Below are 16,372 nucleotides of genomic sequence, written 5' to 3'. Positions count from 1 at the left end.
AGTTGAAATATGGCTTCAAAATTTTCTCTAGAAAATTGAGAGTTGACTTTCTATATATAGTAAGATAGCCTGGTGTTTCACAAAATGAGCTTAATAAGAATTTAAAATTAAGAACATGTTCTGGTTATAAGGCTTCAGAGTTTCTGAACACAGAAAATTCAAATATAGGAGAAAAATGCATATAAATAGAATGTACATGTTCATCAACAGACTTTACTCATAACACAAATAATATTTTCAAAAACCTTATGTGTATATAATATATATCATATGGATATATGTCTTTTAAAAACTGAATATAATTTAGTTTAATTTATATATAGTAATGGTGGGTCTAAAGAATTATTAATACATATAGTCTAATCATTAAAGACTTACAAATTAATTTTCATATATATAAATTATTAAAGAAACCTTACCAATATTTTTGATGTATAAGCACAATTCACAGAAATTCCTGTTACAAGATAGGACAAAGTATTTGGTGGAATAGCTTCTGGTTCAGGAATCTTTTTATAATGTTTTTCATTTATGTAAGCTTGAACAACTGTCATTCTGTTCATTGTCAATGTTCCTGTTTTATCTGAACAAATAGCTGTAGCATTTCCCATGGTTTCACAAGCATCCAGATGCCTTACTAAGTTATTATCTTTCATCATTTTCTACAGTAACCAAAAAAAAGAAAAAAAAAAAGAAGCCAGTTAAGCTACACATAGAACAATTACCTCATTACATCAAAATGATTAAAAACTGCTTTAAAATCAGAACCAAAACTCCCAGCTTTATAGATATACTGTATAATGTACCAATTTAATACTGGAAAAATTTAGCATATTGACCTATTTAAATAAGCTAAAGAGAATACTAGCTTTTTGTGGTTTGAATCATCTTACTGCTGCATAACATAATTTAGTAAATGAATTCAGATACCTGTACCCACATGCAAATCATGTTGACAATATGCCTTCAAGAGTTTCTGCAAAATGTCCTTATACTACAAGAGCAATGACAATCTGTACTGTAAGTACAGTGGTACTTATAGTAGCATAAGAGTATATTAAAAGATTAAATCTCTTTATTAAACTGGAAAACAAAAGATTCTTAGTCTCCAAGAAAAAAGTAGCTTTTATTGGCTAAAATAAAGAGTAGGTGTGTAGTTGCTTGATTTCTGTTTTTTTTTTTTTTTTACTCTGATCAATTAAGTTACGTATCAAAACCAGAATGGGTTGTTTTATCTATTTCATATGCTGGCAGACTTGATAATTTCATCCTCAGGATCAAAATGTATCTCATCTCCTTCCCTCATTTACAACAATGATAAAGATTGTTTCTAAAAAACTAACAGTTGTCACAGTAGTCCCAAAGGGCTTATAATTAATTCTCAAAACATATGTGGAATGGGTTAAAAACTACACAGAGTTACTTTACAAAGTGTTTTCTATGATGACTAATATGCAAGATACTGCAAAACACTGGTTTCTTGAAGATAAACATGGGGGAGAGATGTGTACTTCCCAAATTACTCATGATTTGCATATTAAAGATTAAAAGAATGAAGTAAAGAAATTTTTTTTTCACTGCAGTAAAGAAAATGTGTTCAATTTTGCAAAATTCAAACAGAGGATCCACAAAGACTATACCTTAGTGGAAAAAATAGTAATTGGTAGTATTAGGACTAAATAAAACTCTTAATGAAAGCCTAAAGAACATTAGTTAAAATGCTCTTATTGACTTTGTATAAGAAACACAAATCAATACTGTCAATACTTTTCTGATCAATTGAAAAATACTAATGACTATTCAAAATGAACGAATGACAATATTGGTAAAATGACTGTTCAATGTGTGTGAAACTTATATTTACCCCAAATATTTCTAATTATTTTAAAACATCAAAAAAGGGACAAATACAAGATTATGCTTTATTTCATCATCATTTTGATAAATTTATCATTTTATTTTTGAAACAAAGCTGTTAAATCCCTGAAAAGAAAATAAACTCAAACAGTAAGCAAAAAACATTCTTATCAGGACATGTCTAATACTGAAGATAAGAGTGCTACAGCAGAAACTATGACTAATTATTTTGTATTGCTGTCAGCAATGTTACTTAAGAACTGCTAATTAACATTTGAAAATTTTAAAAGTAGCATTCTTCCTTTTAGCATAATTTTTTTAAACCTGTGAGACCATTTTGAGATAAAGATCAAAATTGTACAAGCTAAACCTTTTTTTTTTAAAAAAAATTTCATTCACTTTTTCCATATAAGATAGAAAACTGGTAAAAATAAATTAACAATCTTCAAACAGATTATTACTTCAGGTAAACAGCAGTAAGCAGAGCCATCAAAGCTCATTTTTTTAGCATTCTACTTAGAAAATAAGGACTAAACTACTTGTAAATTGAGTGGTCAGAGAAGGTGACATCTGAAGAGACCTGAATAAAGTAAGACAGCAGTTTATTCAAAGGAAGGAACAAGTGGGCCCTGAAGTGAGAACACAGCTGGGATGTTTGAAAACCAGCAGGAAGGCTGGTGAGGCTGGGCCACAGTGAAAGAGGTCAGGAGACGAGCACTGAGTCGTCAGCAAGGGCAGTCGTCAGACTGGGCAAGGCCTCACAGGCCACAGTAAGGAGTTTGGATTTTACTCTAAGTGTGATGAGACGTCACTGGAAGGTTTTACACATAGAAATAATATGATTTTTTTTTTTTTTTTAAGAAACATGAGTCTGATTATAAGTGTGAAGACTAGATTGTGGTCCAACTGTGGGGGTGGAAAAGTGGAAACAAGGCCTTAGTAGGTTGGACTTGAGTGAACCCTCTGCTCCTGTAATACAGGTAAATGACAAACACTCTCACCTTAATTTTACAACAGATGGGAAGGAAGAGGTGCCATAACTTGACAACATAACTATCACAGAATGAAAACTAAGCTAGAACTTTGCCTAGCAAAGCTGTGCTTGCTATGCATAGGCCTCTATGTACACAGAAATTCAACTGGGGGGAGGTGCAGGGAATCAAGCAGAGTATTTCTAAAGAAAACACTCTACATTTATGAAAGTCCTCCACTCTCAGAACCAGATGAGCATTTCCTACACCAGCTGAGGCTTTAAATATAATTCATCTGTACTTAACTATTTTCTACTTACCTTGACTGAATAAGCCAGTGAGATAGTGACTGCAAGTGGAAGACCTTCTGGCACTGCGACCACTAAAACCGTAACTCCAATAATAAAGAACTTCACAAAATATTGTATGTAAATCGGTGTGCACTCAGCAAGCCATGGTCTCTTCTGAACCCAGAAGGTATCGATTACAAAATATAATACTAGAATGATAACTGTGATGGCAGACATCAACAGACCTTTCAGAATAGAAAAAAGAAAAATGTAATTATTTAAATTTCCAGATATTACCCCATTGCCAGTTACATATCAGCCACTGTGAGGAGTTGTAACTGGCTTGATAATATTTATTTTAATTTCCCCTAGAAACTGCCACCTCCTTTTTGCACCTAACTTACCACTTAACATTGACAGATTTAACTTTTGCTTCCAAGTATAGCCCCGTCCTCAGGAGAATTGGGAGAAAAGCGTTTATCATTCTTTCCCAGACTTAAGCTGAGGCAAAATAATAGGCAATGACAAGGAAATACCCAAAGCTTATCACAAGCTGGTGCTTTACATGTTCCAGAGGCAACTTGCTTAACCCTGAAAGAGGCTGGTAAGAATCTGATCGGTGGGGAGACTTGGAATTAAATATTTGGCCCTGTGTTTAACACACTGACTGCCATGAGAGTTGGATTTAACTCAGGTTAGTTTTGAGCCTGAGGCCTTGTGAAGCAAAACCCTGCAGTTGGTTCGCGAAAGTCTTACTTGTTTTGCTATAATTCATATTGACAATTTAATTCTAAAAACACGGATTGTGTTGCATATAACTCACGCACAGAAAACAACAAATTAGAAAGGATTGTTTTGTTTTAAGAAAACACCGTGGGGCCAGGGAAAATTGTTTTTTTCTACTGTGGCAAAGTGTTAAAAAATACTTAAGAATAAAATTATATTATATGAATTATTATTATTTTTGGTCTACCCTTAAGTGCTTCAGTAACTTAGAAAACCAAGAGTTAACCATGTATGACAAAACACTTAGCTCTACTTTGCAGGATACTTAGCCTCTTATATATTAAAAAGCAAGGTTAAGTCTACATATCTGGGTCTAACATCCTAATCTATCTACTAAATGCCACCACCACCTCAAATCCGCCTTTCCCTCAACACTATATGAGTCAGTATTACCATTTGGCTACATATTATAAAAAGCAAGTATGTGCTACTAGATAATAAGTTTATTGAGGACAGAAGCAAAAACTTCACTTTTTTATCATATTCCTAGGAAGCAGTAAAAGGATACAATTTAAGTGATTTTAATCATGCTTATTTATCCACACAATGTTCTTTCAAAAAGATAATAGTGCTGGAGGGGATGCTCTTTTTTTTTTTTTAATAGAAGAGCTCTGCTTTTTTTCCCCCAGTGGTTTTATTAACAGGTATTTTCTAGTGAGGGCAGTAATTTAGTAACTTCAGCCACACTACGAGTCCATTCAGTTGAACTAAACTCTTAACATTTAGCAAAACAAATTTTTTTCATAGACAGCCAGTAAAAAGACGAGCAAAATGTGTGATGAAATTTCTTCGTATTAAAATATAATTGGATAATCTCTACTGAATGATCTCATTGGTAGCTTTCTTTCTACTGCCCTCAGAAATTCAGAGATTAGGGCATGGGCTTGAAAATTGGGTAGATTTAGGCACTAATCCTAACTTGACCACACAGAATTAGCTAGTCAACAGAGGTCAATTCCCTCTATGTAAAATGGGGATAATAGCCCCTAAGCTGCAATGATATTATGAGTTATCTATAGTAACTTGATGGGCCTGGGTACATTGTGGATAAAACTGAAAATATTTTTAAGTCTCCTTCTACTCACAAAACAACAATTTCCAGCTGTAAGGGTGTCAAAAGTTAGTTTTTAAGCAGAAAGTTAGTATGTTTTAAAATAAAACATCTTATTTTCTTCTGTATGTTATACCTGCTTTGCCAATCTGAACAGCCAGTTTTGTAAGTTTTCCTTGTAAAACAGACTTTTCCTTTTTTGGCAAGTTTGCTTTCTTTTTGTCTTTTTCATCACCATCTCCACCTTCTTCACTCTTCAATGGCTGCATTTCCATGGCTGCACCATCCTGGGCTTTTGCTACATGTTTAAGAGCAAACATAATTTCACTACATTTTAAGGAAACATCACTATTCACATTTCAAAGCAATCAATTTCTTATATAAAGTAAAAAAGGTAGAAAGCATTCAACTTTGTGTGTGTCTGTGTCTACAAGAAGAGAAGGCAATAGGAACAATAGGTTGTGAAACTCTGTACCGATTTAAGAATGTTGTGCTAGGCAATGGGGATGAGGCAGAAAAAGAAATACAGGGTCCTTACACTGAGAACTAAAAGAATACTAAATCATTTCCTTTTCTGTGTGTTATATTAGGTAATATCTAAATACCATAAACCCCTCCCCTATAATTTATGACCATAATGTAAAGTTTATGTATGACTATGTCTATACAGAAATGTGCATACATTTATATAAGTTTTAATAAATGCAAAAATATTTATGCCATATAGTTTGTTCCTTATGCAATTTTGCTACCAACTATATAATAACCAATGTTAAAATACCAGAAGTACTTAAGTTGAAAGTTATCTGGATAAGCTTACTACAGGCTGACCATCCCTAATCCAAAAACCTGAAATGCTCCAAAATCCAAAACTTTGTGAGCACTGACATGACACCACAAGAGGAAAGAAAATTCCACACCTGACTTCATGCGATAGGTCACAGTCAAAACTCTGTTTCATGCTCAACATTACTAAAAATATTGTATAAAATTACCTTCAGGCTATATGTATAAGGTTTATATGAAACATAAATGAATTTTGTGTTTAGACTTGGTTCTGATCCCCAAGATATCTCATTACATATATGCAAATATTCCAAAATTAGAAAAAAATCTGAAATACTTTTGGTTCCAAACATTCTGGATAAAGGACACTCAACTTGTACACACATATTTAAAATCTTACTAACATTGTAGAGACAGCATGACTAAAGCACTGGCAGGAAGAGAGGTTAACCCAAGTTAACATATATTGATTTTCCCTGTCACATGTATCCTACTTTTGGATATAGTACACAGTAGATCTATTTTTGGGTATAATGAAAACAAGCTACAAGCTCACTGTACTTTTATCCTCTTGAATTTACCTTTGTTGCGATTCTCAATAGCTCCATCTTGTTTCTTATCTGTAGGAACAAAATGGGAATTAAAGCTTTTCCAAAGAAATAAATACAGTCATGTTAAATTATGCAGAGGTAGTTCACATTTCTATAGGAGAATTGTTACACAATGGGTGTGTGTTGAGGGAGGTGGGGGGCGGTGTCTGTCCAGAGATTAGAAAACATTTGGCTTGCAATGATCTGCTGAGTCAATCACTCCCTAGGTCTTACCCATGGAAAAATACTCCAAAAATAATTTAGGACATCTATACTTGTTTGATTTCTCCATAAGACTTTACCCTTTTAGAAGCTATAATAAACCCAAATATAGTACAAGAGGTTTTCAAACTAAATACAGATATAACTCTAAGAAAGCAGAAAAGGGCAGGAATGGAGGAGAGAGGAATGTTAAAAAACAAAACAAAACAAAAACAACAGGCACACAGGAGAGCTTTGATGAGAGTGAGAACAAAAATTTTATGTATGAAAGATAAAAGAGGCAAGTTAGTAAAACTAGAATATGAATGTAGAAAGCAAGCCAGTAAGACTACCAGTTAAGGTAATTCTCCAAATTAACTTCAATTTAGAGAACACAGGAAGATGAGCATGTCTGAAGTAATAAACTAATTAAGGAGGGGACAGGTCTATTATCTGGAGTAGGCATTACAATATTTACAATGACAGAGAGGCAGAACCATTCAGCCTATTTTCTTCCAACTTCTTTATCAAGGAGAACTATCCTCAAACTGGAAAACACAGAACAAATATGATCAAGAAGGAACAGAAGCTCAAGTTAGATGAGGAGATTGTAAGAGAACACCCAGCTACTTTCGATGAGCTCAGGTTTGGAGAGACCAGACAGTCACAGTTCAGGCTACTGAGGGAACTGAGACAGATTACCCTGAACTGCTTTTGAGTAACTGCCAAAGTAGTCAAGGGAATGAGAGAAGGGCTGGAAGTCCATAGGTGGAAAATTGTTGTCCTGTTCTATCAAAAAAAAAAAAAAAGTAGATAATTAATTAGATGATTAGAGGTTAATTTGTTAACTCCTGTAGGAATATTCTGGACTGGATTAATAAAAACAGTTGAGAAAAAAAGTGCTTATTAGAAAAGACACTGTGGAGTCAGTAAGAATAAAGTCATGATGCAAACTTCCCTTCCTTTTTTAACAGGGTCTGATGACTTTATCAGGCCCTGTTAATTAGTTTGGAGCACAGTATGTGGTTAGGGGCAGACTCTTGAGCTAGAGGAGAAGATATGATCAACCATTTACTAGCACTTTGACTTGGAACAAGTTATATAACCTCCATAAGCCTCAGTATGCTCATCAGTAAAAATAATAATAATCTTTACTTTGTATGGTGTGAGGACTGATGAGACAGTACGTGCAAAGCACTCAATAAATGGAATCATTACTACTGGTTTTTGAATTACACTCCACTCAGTCTTAGGAAACTTATAAAGGCACAATGAGGGCTGCCTCAAGGAGTGGGACAGAGAAAACCTAGAATGTGGAGCTTGCCACCCTCACCTGCAGCCCTAACTTTTCAAATACATTTTTGTTTGAAATAAGGATTTCACAGCTAAAGATAAAACTCAAAAAACAAAGCAAATCACTCAAATTTTAAAAACACTGTTGTAGTTATGGCAAACCAAGATTTTAGAAGGCATTTATTTTAGAAGATCTCAAAATACTTATAAGAGAAATATGAGTTTACCATCCTAAGTAAAATTAAATAAATCTAAGTGGCTAAACCACAGTGAACTGCTATAAACCTAAAGGGAAGACTCCAGAGGAGTGATTCTGAGTGGGAGAGAAGGGTGGTACAGCAGATACAGTAGGGTGGGAAGGGCTTTTTAAAAGTGGCATGCCCCTCAACTAGGAGATTCTGAGATGTCTCCCATGCATGACGTTTTTTTTAAGATCCTTGTGGATAAATTATAGTTATCAAGTTTGCTGATGATAGATCACTGGGAGGAATAGCAGATACGATGGCTCAGAATAAAGATCTTGATAGCTAATGATGGACTGAATATAACAAGACAGACAAAGTATCAAAGTGAAGTCCTAGTCTTGTGTCCAAAAACTAAGTGAATAAATACAGAATGGGAAATGTAAATAGTAGAAAACTTGAAAGAGACTAAAAGCATGAGACCAAAATGTGATACAGCTGATAAAGAGCGCTACAGCTGATAAAAAATAAGCACATAGGTAGTGAGAGTTCAATTCATTTTGCTGATGAGATGACAGGGGAGACTCTTAATACTGGAGAACAGAAAGAATAAAGCCAATGGAAGTATTCAAGCAGATGCTGAATTTGTCTGGCTATGGTAAAAGGTACTGATGTATTCCCTAATGGTCCTTAATGGACTATTAAGTCTAAAACAAAAATTCTCTCTCCTTTAATTCTACCACTTGAAAGTACAATATTGAGTAATTAACTTTTTGTAGAATTTTTCGTATCAGAATCTCATGAAGTCTATTTCCTGCACCAGTTCTTAGGATCTAGTTACCAAATTTCCAAATATGAATCCTTATAACAAATTGTTATTCTTACTTTTCTTTTCCTTTTTCTTTTCATCTTTCTTCTCTTCCTCTTCACCTCCAGCTCCAAGTAAGGTAAAGATAATTCCAGTCTGAGAATTTACACCTACAGCTGTAACCACCATTCTTCCAGAGCCTTCCATTACATGAGTACCTACAATAACAGAAAACTTTTTGTTTTTTAAAATTTATAATAAATTTCCCTGCTATCACCAAATTTTAAACTTTAGTAATACTGTCCTTAATATTCTCAATATTTAATAAAACATATTTAATAAGACATTAAGGAAAACCTAAATTCTTATGCTTAAGGTTTAACTCAGTAGTAGGGTGAGTTCAAGGCTCACCCTACTACTCATTTACCAGATGATTTTGGGAAAAGTATAACATCTCAATTCCTTGTCTGTACACTTCATAAAAATACTGTGAGATTTACATTTCTCAAGTAAGCCTATAAATGTAAAGTGCTTAGAATTTGTAAGGGTTCAATGCATGCTCATTATTAATGATAATCTAAGGTATGAGGGATATTTCTCTAAGAAATACACTGCTTACAAAGAAACATACTTAAAACCAAAAGGACTCCAGAGCAACAAATGTCACATTTCCCACACTCAACCCCACAACCTCTCCAGGCTTTCATTTCAGCCTGCCTAGATTATTACAACAGCCCCCCTAGTTAGGTTTCTGCCTTCCCAATGCATCCTGAAATCAGTTTTAATCTTCCTGAAATGTGATCTCATCATATGCCTCTCACAGCTGAAAAATTTTTGATTCTACACTGTTTACTAGATTAGGTCCAAAGTCTTCACCTTGAGACCAACCAACTTTTCAAACTTTTCATCCACTACTCTAACATAAAATTCTGTCACAGAAAGCTAGAGAGCAGAGATGGGAATACTGACTGAACTCTCTGTCCCTCATGACTGACCTTATAAGTTGGCAGGCATTATTATTTTTATTTTCTAGGAAATTGCCTAAGGTTATACAACTATTAAGTGGCATGACAAAGACTCAATCCAGCTCTATCAGAGGATAAAGGGTATATTCTTCTTATGATATAATGCTGATAAGTTTGCTTACAGTTTTCTAACTTTCACATCCACATTTCTGCATCTTTCCTTACTCATTAAAAGGCTTTCTACACCTCAATTCTAATCTTTTTTGTGAATTTTAATCAGACTTCAGAACTTCCCCTCCCCTACTTTTTTTTTTTTTTGAATTTCATTATTTCTTTAATGAGAGAACAAAAGCAGTTTCGCATTCCAATTTCTGGTAAATTGGCAGGAATACTAGCATCTTCCTGAATCGGTGTGACAAAATCATTCAACATTCCTTTGAGTGGCCAGCAGTATAAGCACTTTCTCACCTTCTGTACCTTCTAGAATATATATACATACACACACAATACATATATGTACACATACACACACGTATAGACATACACATATATATGCATATATGCACATATATACACAGGTATATACTGTATTGTGAAAACAGATTTCACTCCCAAAAGCAATAGATATAAAAATACAAAATTCAAGTTTTAAAATAACTTACAGCTAGGTTATACAGAAAACATTATATAGAATCTTACGGTAAGCTGATATAACCCTATAAAATGTATGTAATCCAGTAGAAGTTTACCAATTGTTAATAGAATTTTACTGATAAATAGGTATTAAACTGTGGCTTGTAAAAGTGCTATTATAGTTTATGGGATGGAGGAGGTATGAGGATGATAAGAATGGGTTGAGAATTAGGAAAAGGGAGCATTTTCAACTAATAATCAAATAAATTAGAGCCCCTACTTTTTTTTAACATTCACTAAAGTCTTCCTTGTAAATAGCACTTATTTGTATTTTATCTCCTAGTTTACACCCTTTTGGAGGACATGCTCTGTAGCACCTACCACCATTTCATGTACCAAATGGATGGTCAAAGGCTATCTGCTAATTAAGATCATAAAGGATATGCACTTACTCCAGTATTTAAGAATTTATATTTGGTTATTAGTTACTGAGTAACTTATCCAATGTGAATTTTTTAGGTTTTTGATTTTCCTGCTTTTAAAAATCTATATTCTGTATACTTCATTAATTATTAGCTTCTTTTGCAGTGAAAGTGCAAGGAAAACAAGAAGTGAAACTCAAGATAGTGAAACAATATTTACTAAGTATTACATGTAAAAAACAGTTTATTTCTTTTAAAAACTCTGGTTTCTTCCAGACATCAATTTTTCAGGTTCTGTTCTTCCTTACCATAGAAAATCAGATGTTGGCAGTTAATGTGCTCAAACTAAACAGTTTTTGGTCTTGGTCATATCCCCACCACTAACTGAATACTACTTTTAAAAATCTAAATTTAAGAAGCCAAGAACAGCAATAAGAGATGGCATCATGAGAATAAATTTAAAAATAAATGCATGTCATGTTTTTTAGTACATTTTTGGAATAGGGAAATAAATGCAGAAAAACTTTCCCACCCATACTGCGATAAGGAACTTTGCAAAGTTATTTCAGTCTTTTCTTAAACATGGAAAATTTACAGACGTCTCTTAGTATACTTGGTGTGTTCGGAACCTGAGTCTACATAAAGCTTACCAGTCATCTCTGTTAAAACAGAAAAAGACCAAAGTTCAGTTAAAGGAAATCAACCTGAAGAGCTAAGCTCTGTGTAAACAAGTCTGAGGTACATAAAAGTCCATGTAGTATATACAGCAAAAGGAGACAATCTCAGCTTGTCACACATATTGTGGCCCAGTTAATCTGAGGTATGATTAGATAGTTTTCCTCTCCTGTGGAAAGGATATAGATTTTATCTGGTTAACATTAACTATAGTTTCTTAGAAGCACAACAAGGAGTACACATTATACATTATAGTATAAAGCCAAAATACTTCTATTTGGTACAAATTAAAAACACACCAATACAAAGAAACACCCAAATAGAGTATGAATGTTCTAAGTGGAGTAGGATATTGAAGGTATACAAACCTCAAGATTTTATTTTGACGGAACATAAATCTATATTACAATCAGAACTTTTACCCTATCTATAATGGTGTTTATAAATGCATACACATGTAATTACTATTTTTTTTTTTTTGCAATAAGCTCTCTTTTGGGCACGTATTTGGAAATTTTTTAAAAAATGATTAAACTTAGGTTTTGCTCCAAAGTTGTGATCCTAACTTAACTGACACTTATTGATATCACAGGTTTAACTTTGGTTTCAGTAAAATCATGTTCAACCAATTAAAATATAAAGGTCACAGAGAAGGACTGAAAAATTATAGCTGCCAAGTTATTAAATAGTTAAATCAGTAGGAACCTTCTGACAATGTATAAAATGTTAACATTCCATCAACATCTGATAATAGTAGAAGACAAGGAACATTTGGTTTCTCCCAAAATCTAGTATAAATTCTATCTAACAAATATAGTTCTGATAGACAATTTCATTACTTCTACAAAGAATACTGGAAAATTAAGAATAGGAATCTTGGACATTGTTAAAGAATTACCACGCTTTTGGAGTCAATCTGTGGTACCTTGCCTTCGTCTCATTCAGTGTTTTAGAAGAAAGCTTGTAATTTTTCCCACCATCCCTTTCATTTCATCTCCATGGGGTTGGGAGTCTACGGACTTGGGGGCCACATGTGGCCTTCTAGATCCTTGAATGTGGCCTTTTGACTGAATCTAAACGTCCCAGAACAAATCCCTTTATTAAAACGGATTTGAAACTTGGACTCAGTAGAGGGGCCACACTCAGGGATCTGGAGGGCCATCTGTGGACTTGAGGTCACAGGTTTCCCACCCTATCACAGTTAGGCTATCATAAAAGCCTCCCAAGAAGACACCCACCTCTCCCTTTCAAATAATATCCTATCCTACGCAAACCCTTCCCTTCTCCATTCTTAGAACATGTCTTAACCATGTGCAAATTCAATCCTGACTAAATGTGGATGCTACTTCTGGACCTCCTGTTGGTTAGTAATGTATTAGATAAATAGTTTGCAACTCAAGACTCATTCTTTAGCAGTTAAATCAGGGAGTTGGATTAGGTAAACTTTAATGATTTTATCAGTTCTTTATGAAAACCTTGTCCTTTATAGATCATCAGAGGGAATTCATTAATTTGTTTTAAACATATAATAATTCTTTAATTTTATACTTCAGCAGGCCCTAAGGATAAATGTGATACAGAATAACGAAACAATTCAATACGTATCATTTGGCCTCTATTTAGTTTTATCATTATACTAACTAACACCAATTCTCACACTTGGTTTTTTGGACTCAACTTCCTTATTTATAAAATATAGCTTTGCATCTAAAGATCTCTAATGTTTCTGTTAGCTTACCCCTCAAAAAGTCTCTATGCATTACAAGGGTAGAGGATGGCATAAAATACAGATTCTTGTTTACATTGTTGGCTCTTAGGAAAACAGTGTTTGCAGACAACGGTACATACTATGGGCGAGGAAAAAGTTCAAAGTTACAAAAGAAATTCATACCTGATAGAAGTAAGGGATCCTTATCTAAAGATTTCTTAACATGATCAGATTCACCAGTCAATGAGCTTTCATCAATCTTAAGATCATTGCCTTGAATAAGTATGCCATCAGCTGGAAGAAGATCACCTAAAATAAAAAGCAATGATATACTAAACTGTCAACAAGAATAATTTTATGCTTAGTGTCAGATGTATTGCTCTTTTCTACTTACCATATTTCACTTGAGCAATATCTCCAACAGTAATGTCAGCTACAGGTATCTGAATGACCTGACCACCCCTGATGACAGTGAACTTCTGTTCTTGTTCAATTCGACTCTGCAAACCTCTGAACTGTTTTTCCTTACTCCAGTCGTTGAAAGCTGTTACTAATACCACACATACTACAGACAGGAGGATTGCTGCCCCTTCAATCCAACCAGTTTCACCTTCACCTTCTTCCTCCCCAACAGAAACTTCTCCACAAACTATTTGGAAAGAAAAAAAAAAATGCTTATCAAAAAAAAAATCCAGAATTGATGATAACATACATATATAACTCCAAACCATATTTTCATTTTAATTATGTTTATTTACTGTATAAATTTTACTTATAACTCTAAATTCATTAAATTAAAAGCATTCCACAACAACGAGAACACTTACTATGTTAATTTCAAGTTCCCTGCTTCTGAGATTCTCAACCTCAGGACAGGGAAGTAGAATAGGGTACTAGTTAAAAGTAAGGACGCTAAAAGGAGATCAAATCTCGGTCTAAGGCAAGTTATTTATTTTTAAGGCCTGGTTTCTTCAGCTGTCAAATTAGGGTAGCACCACCTCTCCCAGGGTTATCATGAGGATACCTAGAAAGTAGGTAGAACAGTGGCTGAGACATCCTTCACACTCAACCAATTATTTACTATGTCATTTTTATTGGACTGTGATCAAAGCTTGGCTTTTATAACATGAAAAGTTAAGCAAAGTACTACTTGTTAATTTAACTATTTGAGTACCTACTAGGTGCGAGACATTATTTTAGGAGCTAGAGATACAGTAGTGAGTAAGACATACAACTCCCTCTCGTCATGGAACCCACACTCAGAATGGTAGGTGGGGATGGTGTATGAAGAATTCAGATAAGAAGACATAAATAATTAACTTCAGGTATTGGTAAGAGCCACACAGAAAATAACACGTGGTGATGTGTTATCAAACGAAAAAAGAGGGCTGAGGTTCAGTGAGTAGAGAAGGCTCCTCTGAGGTGTCTATGACATTTGAGCTAGGAACCAAATGCTAATAGGAAAACAGCTGTATAGATCTAAAGGAAAAGAATTTGGGGGAGAGATGAAAGTTAGTGCAAATGCTCTACGGCAGAAAAGAGTTCAGAAAAGGATAAGGGGGGAAAAAACTGAAAACCCAAAACCATAGGGTCAACAATGGTGAAGAATATGGAACCATGTTTTTGGGACTTCAGGCTGTAATCTACTTGTGAGTCTAAAATCAATTCAGCAGTGCATGACCAGCATTCTGAAAAACGAAACAGAACAAAACAGAAAGGATACGTTTCTGGGTTGTTATGTAAAATTATTTCTTACTGAGCTGAAATGTCTGAAAGCCAACGGTTTTCCTAGGACAGACAAGGCAGGAGAGGACTATTCAGAAGAAAAGAATGAGTAAACAGATGACACTAAAAATGATTAAAGCATATTCCAGAACCGTGAGCACAGACTGAAGAAAGGATCTGAGGTGTGAGGGTGCTGATTAAACATTAATGTGGGAGAGGAATGTTGGGCAGAATAAGGGGAGAGAAGGCAGAGAATGAAGAAAGATCAACTGGGGATGAAATGGAAGGCATGATATGAAGTCACAAAAAATATCCTGAGAATCATCAGTAGGATTCACTCTCACTGGGTATAAAGGATGTTTTCTAAAGTAAGGTAGAGACAGGATGATCCATTGACTGGTGGGGGCACCAACCCAAATACTAGAACTTCTATGTTAATTATTGTCAGGCTCAAGATATGACTATGTATCACTGCATACAATTACCAGTTAAGTGAACTGATGATTTAGATTATTTTATAGAGTAGAAGCTGTAAGGATAACATTCCCCTCACCCCCAGAAGACGGGAGATTAATTGTAAATTAGAACAATTCTGGACTCAAGGACAGATGAAGGTTGAAATAACATTCTGATCACTTTCACCAACTCAGAAATATACCCAAAATATTATCCAAATGAAGGATTTCAGAGGGTTTTGGTGTCATTTATTAAAAATATAAATGCAATACTTCATAATAGTGTGCAAGAATAGATTGACATCAAGAGATGGAATTTACCAGTTACATTCCAACAAACACCTTTTTGTAATTGGTGGATGGGATGAAAATGAGTATAATTTAGTGACACACTTTTTCCACTTGTATTTTTATAATGTGTGTTTCTTTTCATCTGTGAGAGACATTAAAACCAAGTTCTGAAATAAATCAAACTTAGACCCAAATAAGGTTAATAACAATGTGTTATGGCTATTAAAGATCAAAATTTTAATCTTTATCTTTTTCTTTCAATTTCTATTTTTGTATATGCTTAAAAATACACAGATTACATAGATACAGTTTTAACATATGTAATTAATAAATGCACCATTTGGAGGTATGTATTCAATTTTTTTCTTGATAAGAGTAAATAACCAAAAACCGATGTAACAGATTAAGGGGGAAAGAATTATGTGACAATTATATAATTTTCATTTTCAAATCACACGTGCATATTTACCACTAAACTAAATATTTCAAAAGAAAACTTAAAACACATTAATGACATATTTCAAATATAGTTCTACTCTATATAAGATCAGAATGATCTTGAAATAGACAGTAGTAAAGTATTTTAAGAAACTGAGGCCGGGCACAGTGGCTCACGCCTGTAATCCTAGCACTCTGGGAGGCCGAGGCGGGTGGATTGCTCAAGGTCAGGAGTTCAAGACCAG

At 34.2% G+C, this 16,372-nt stretch overlaps 1 protein-coding gene across 3 annotated transcripts in view; it reads right to left on the bottom strand.

Annotated features, from left to right (window-relative positions):
- ATP2B1 (ATPase plasma membrane Ca2+ transporting 1) overlaps window positions 1-16,372 on the bottom strand; it is a 115,944-nt gene that overhangs the window by 32,655 nt on the left and 66,917 nt on the right. For all 3 annotated transcript variants that reach the window (XM_045553266.1, XM_045553268.1, XM_045553267.1), the window contains exons 4-10: window positions 13,613-13,867; window positions 13,402-13,527; window positions 8,893-9,033; window positions 6,323-6,361; window positions 5,092-5,253; window positions 3,149-3,363; window positions 420-662 (exon numbers count right to left, since the gene is read on the bottom strand). In XM_045553266.1, the coding sequence (XP_045409222.1) occupies window positions 420-662; window positions 3,149-3,363; window positions 5,092-5,253; window positions 6,323-6,361; window positions 8,893-9,033; window positions 13,402-13,527; window positions 13,613-13,867 (1,181 nt within the window). The remainder of the gene's footprint in view (window positions 1-419; window positions 663-3,148; window positions 3,364-5,091; window positions 5,254-6,322; window positions 6,362-8,892; window positions 9,034-13,401; window positions 13,528-13,612; window positions 13,868-16,372) is intronic.

Source organism: Lemur catta, chromosome 6 (genome assembly GCF_020740605.2).
Source record: "Lemur catta isolate mLemCat1 chromosome 6, mLemCat1.pri, whole genome shotgun sequence".
NCBI classification, from domain to species: Eukaryota; Metazoa; Chordata; class Mammalia; order Primates; family Lemuridae; genus Lemur; species Lemur catta.
This window is presented reverse-complemented; position numbering and strand designations above follow the sequence as displayed.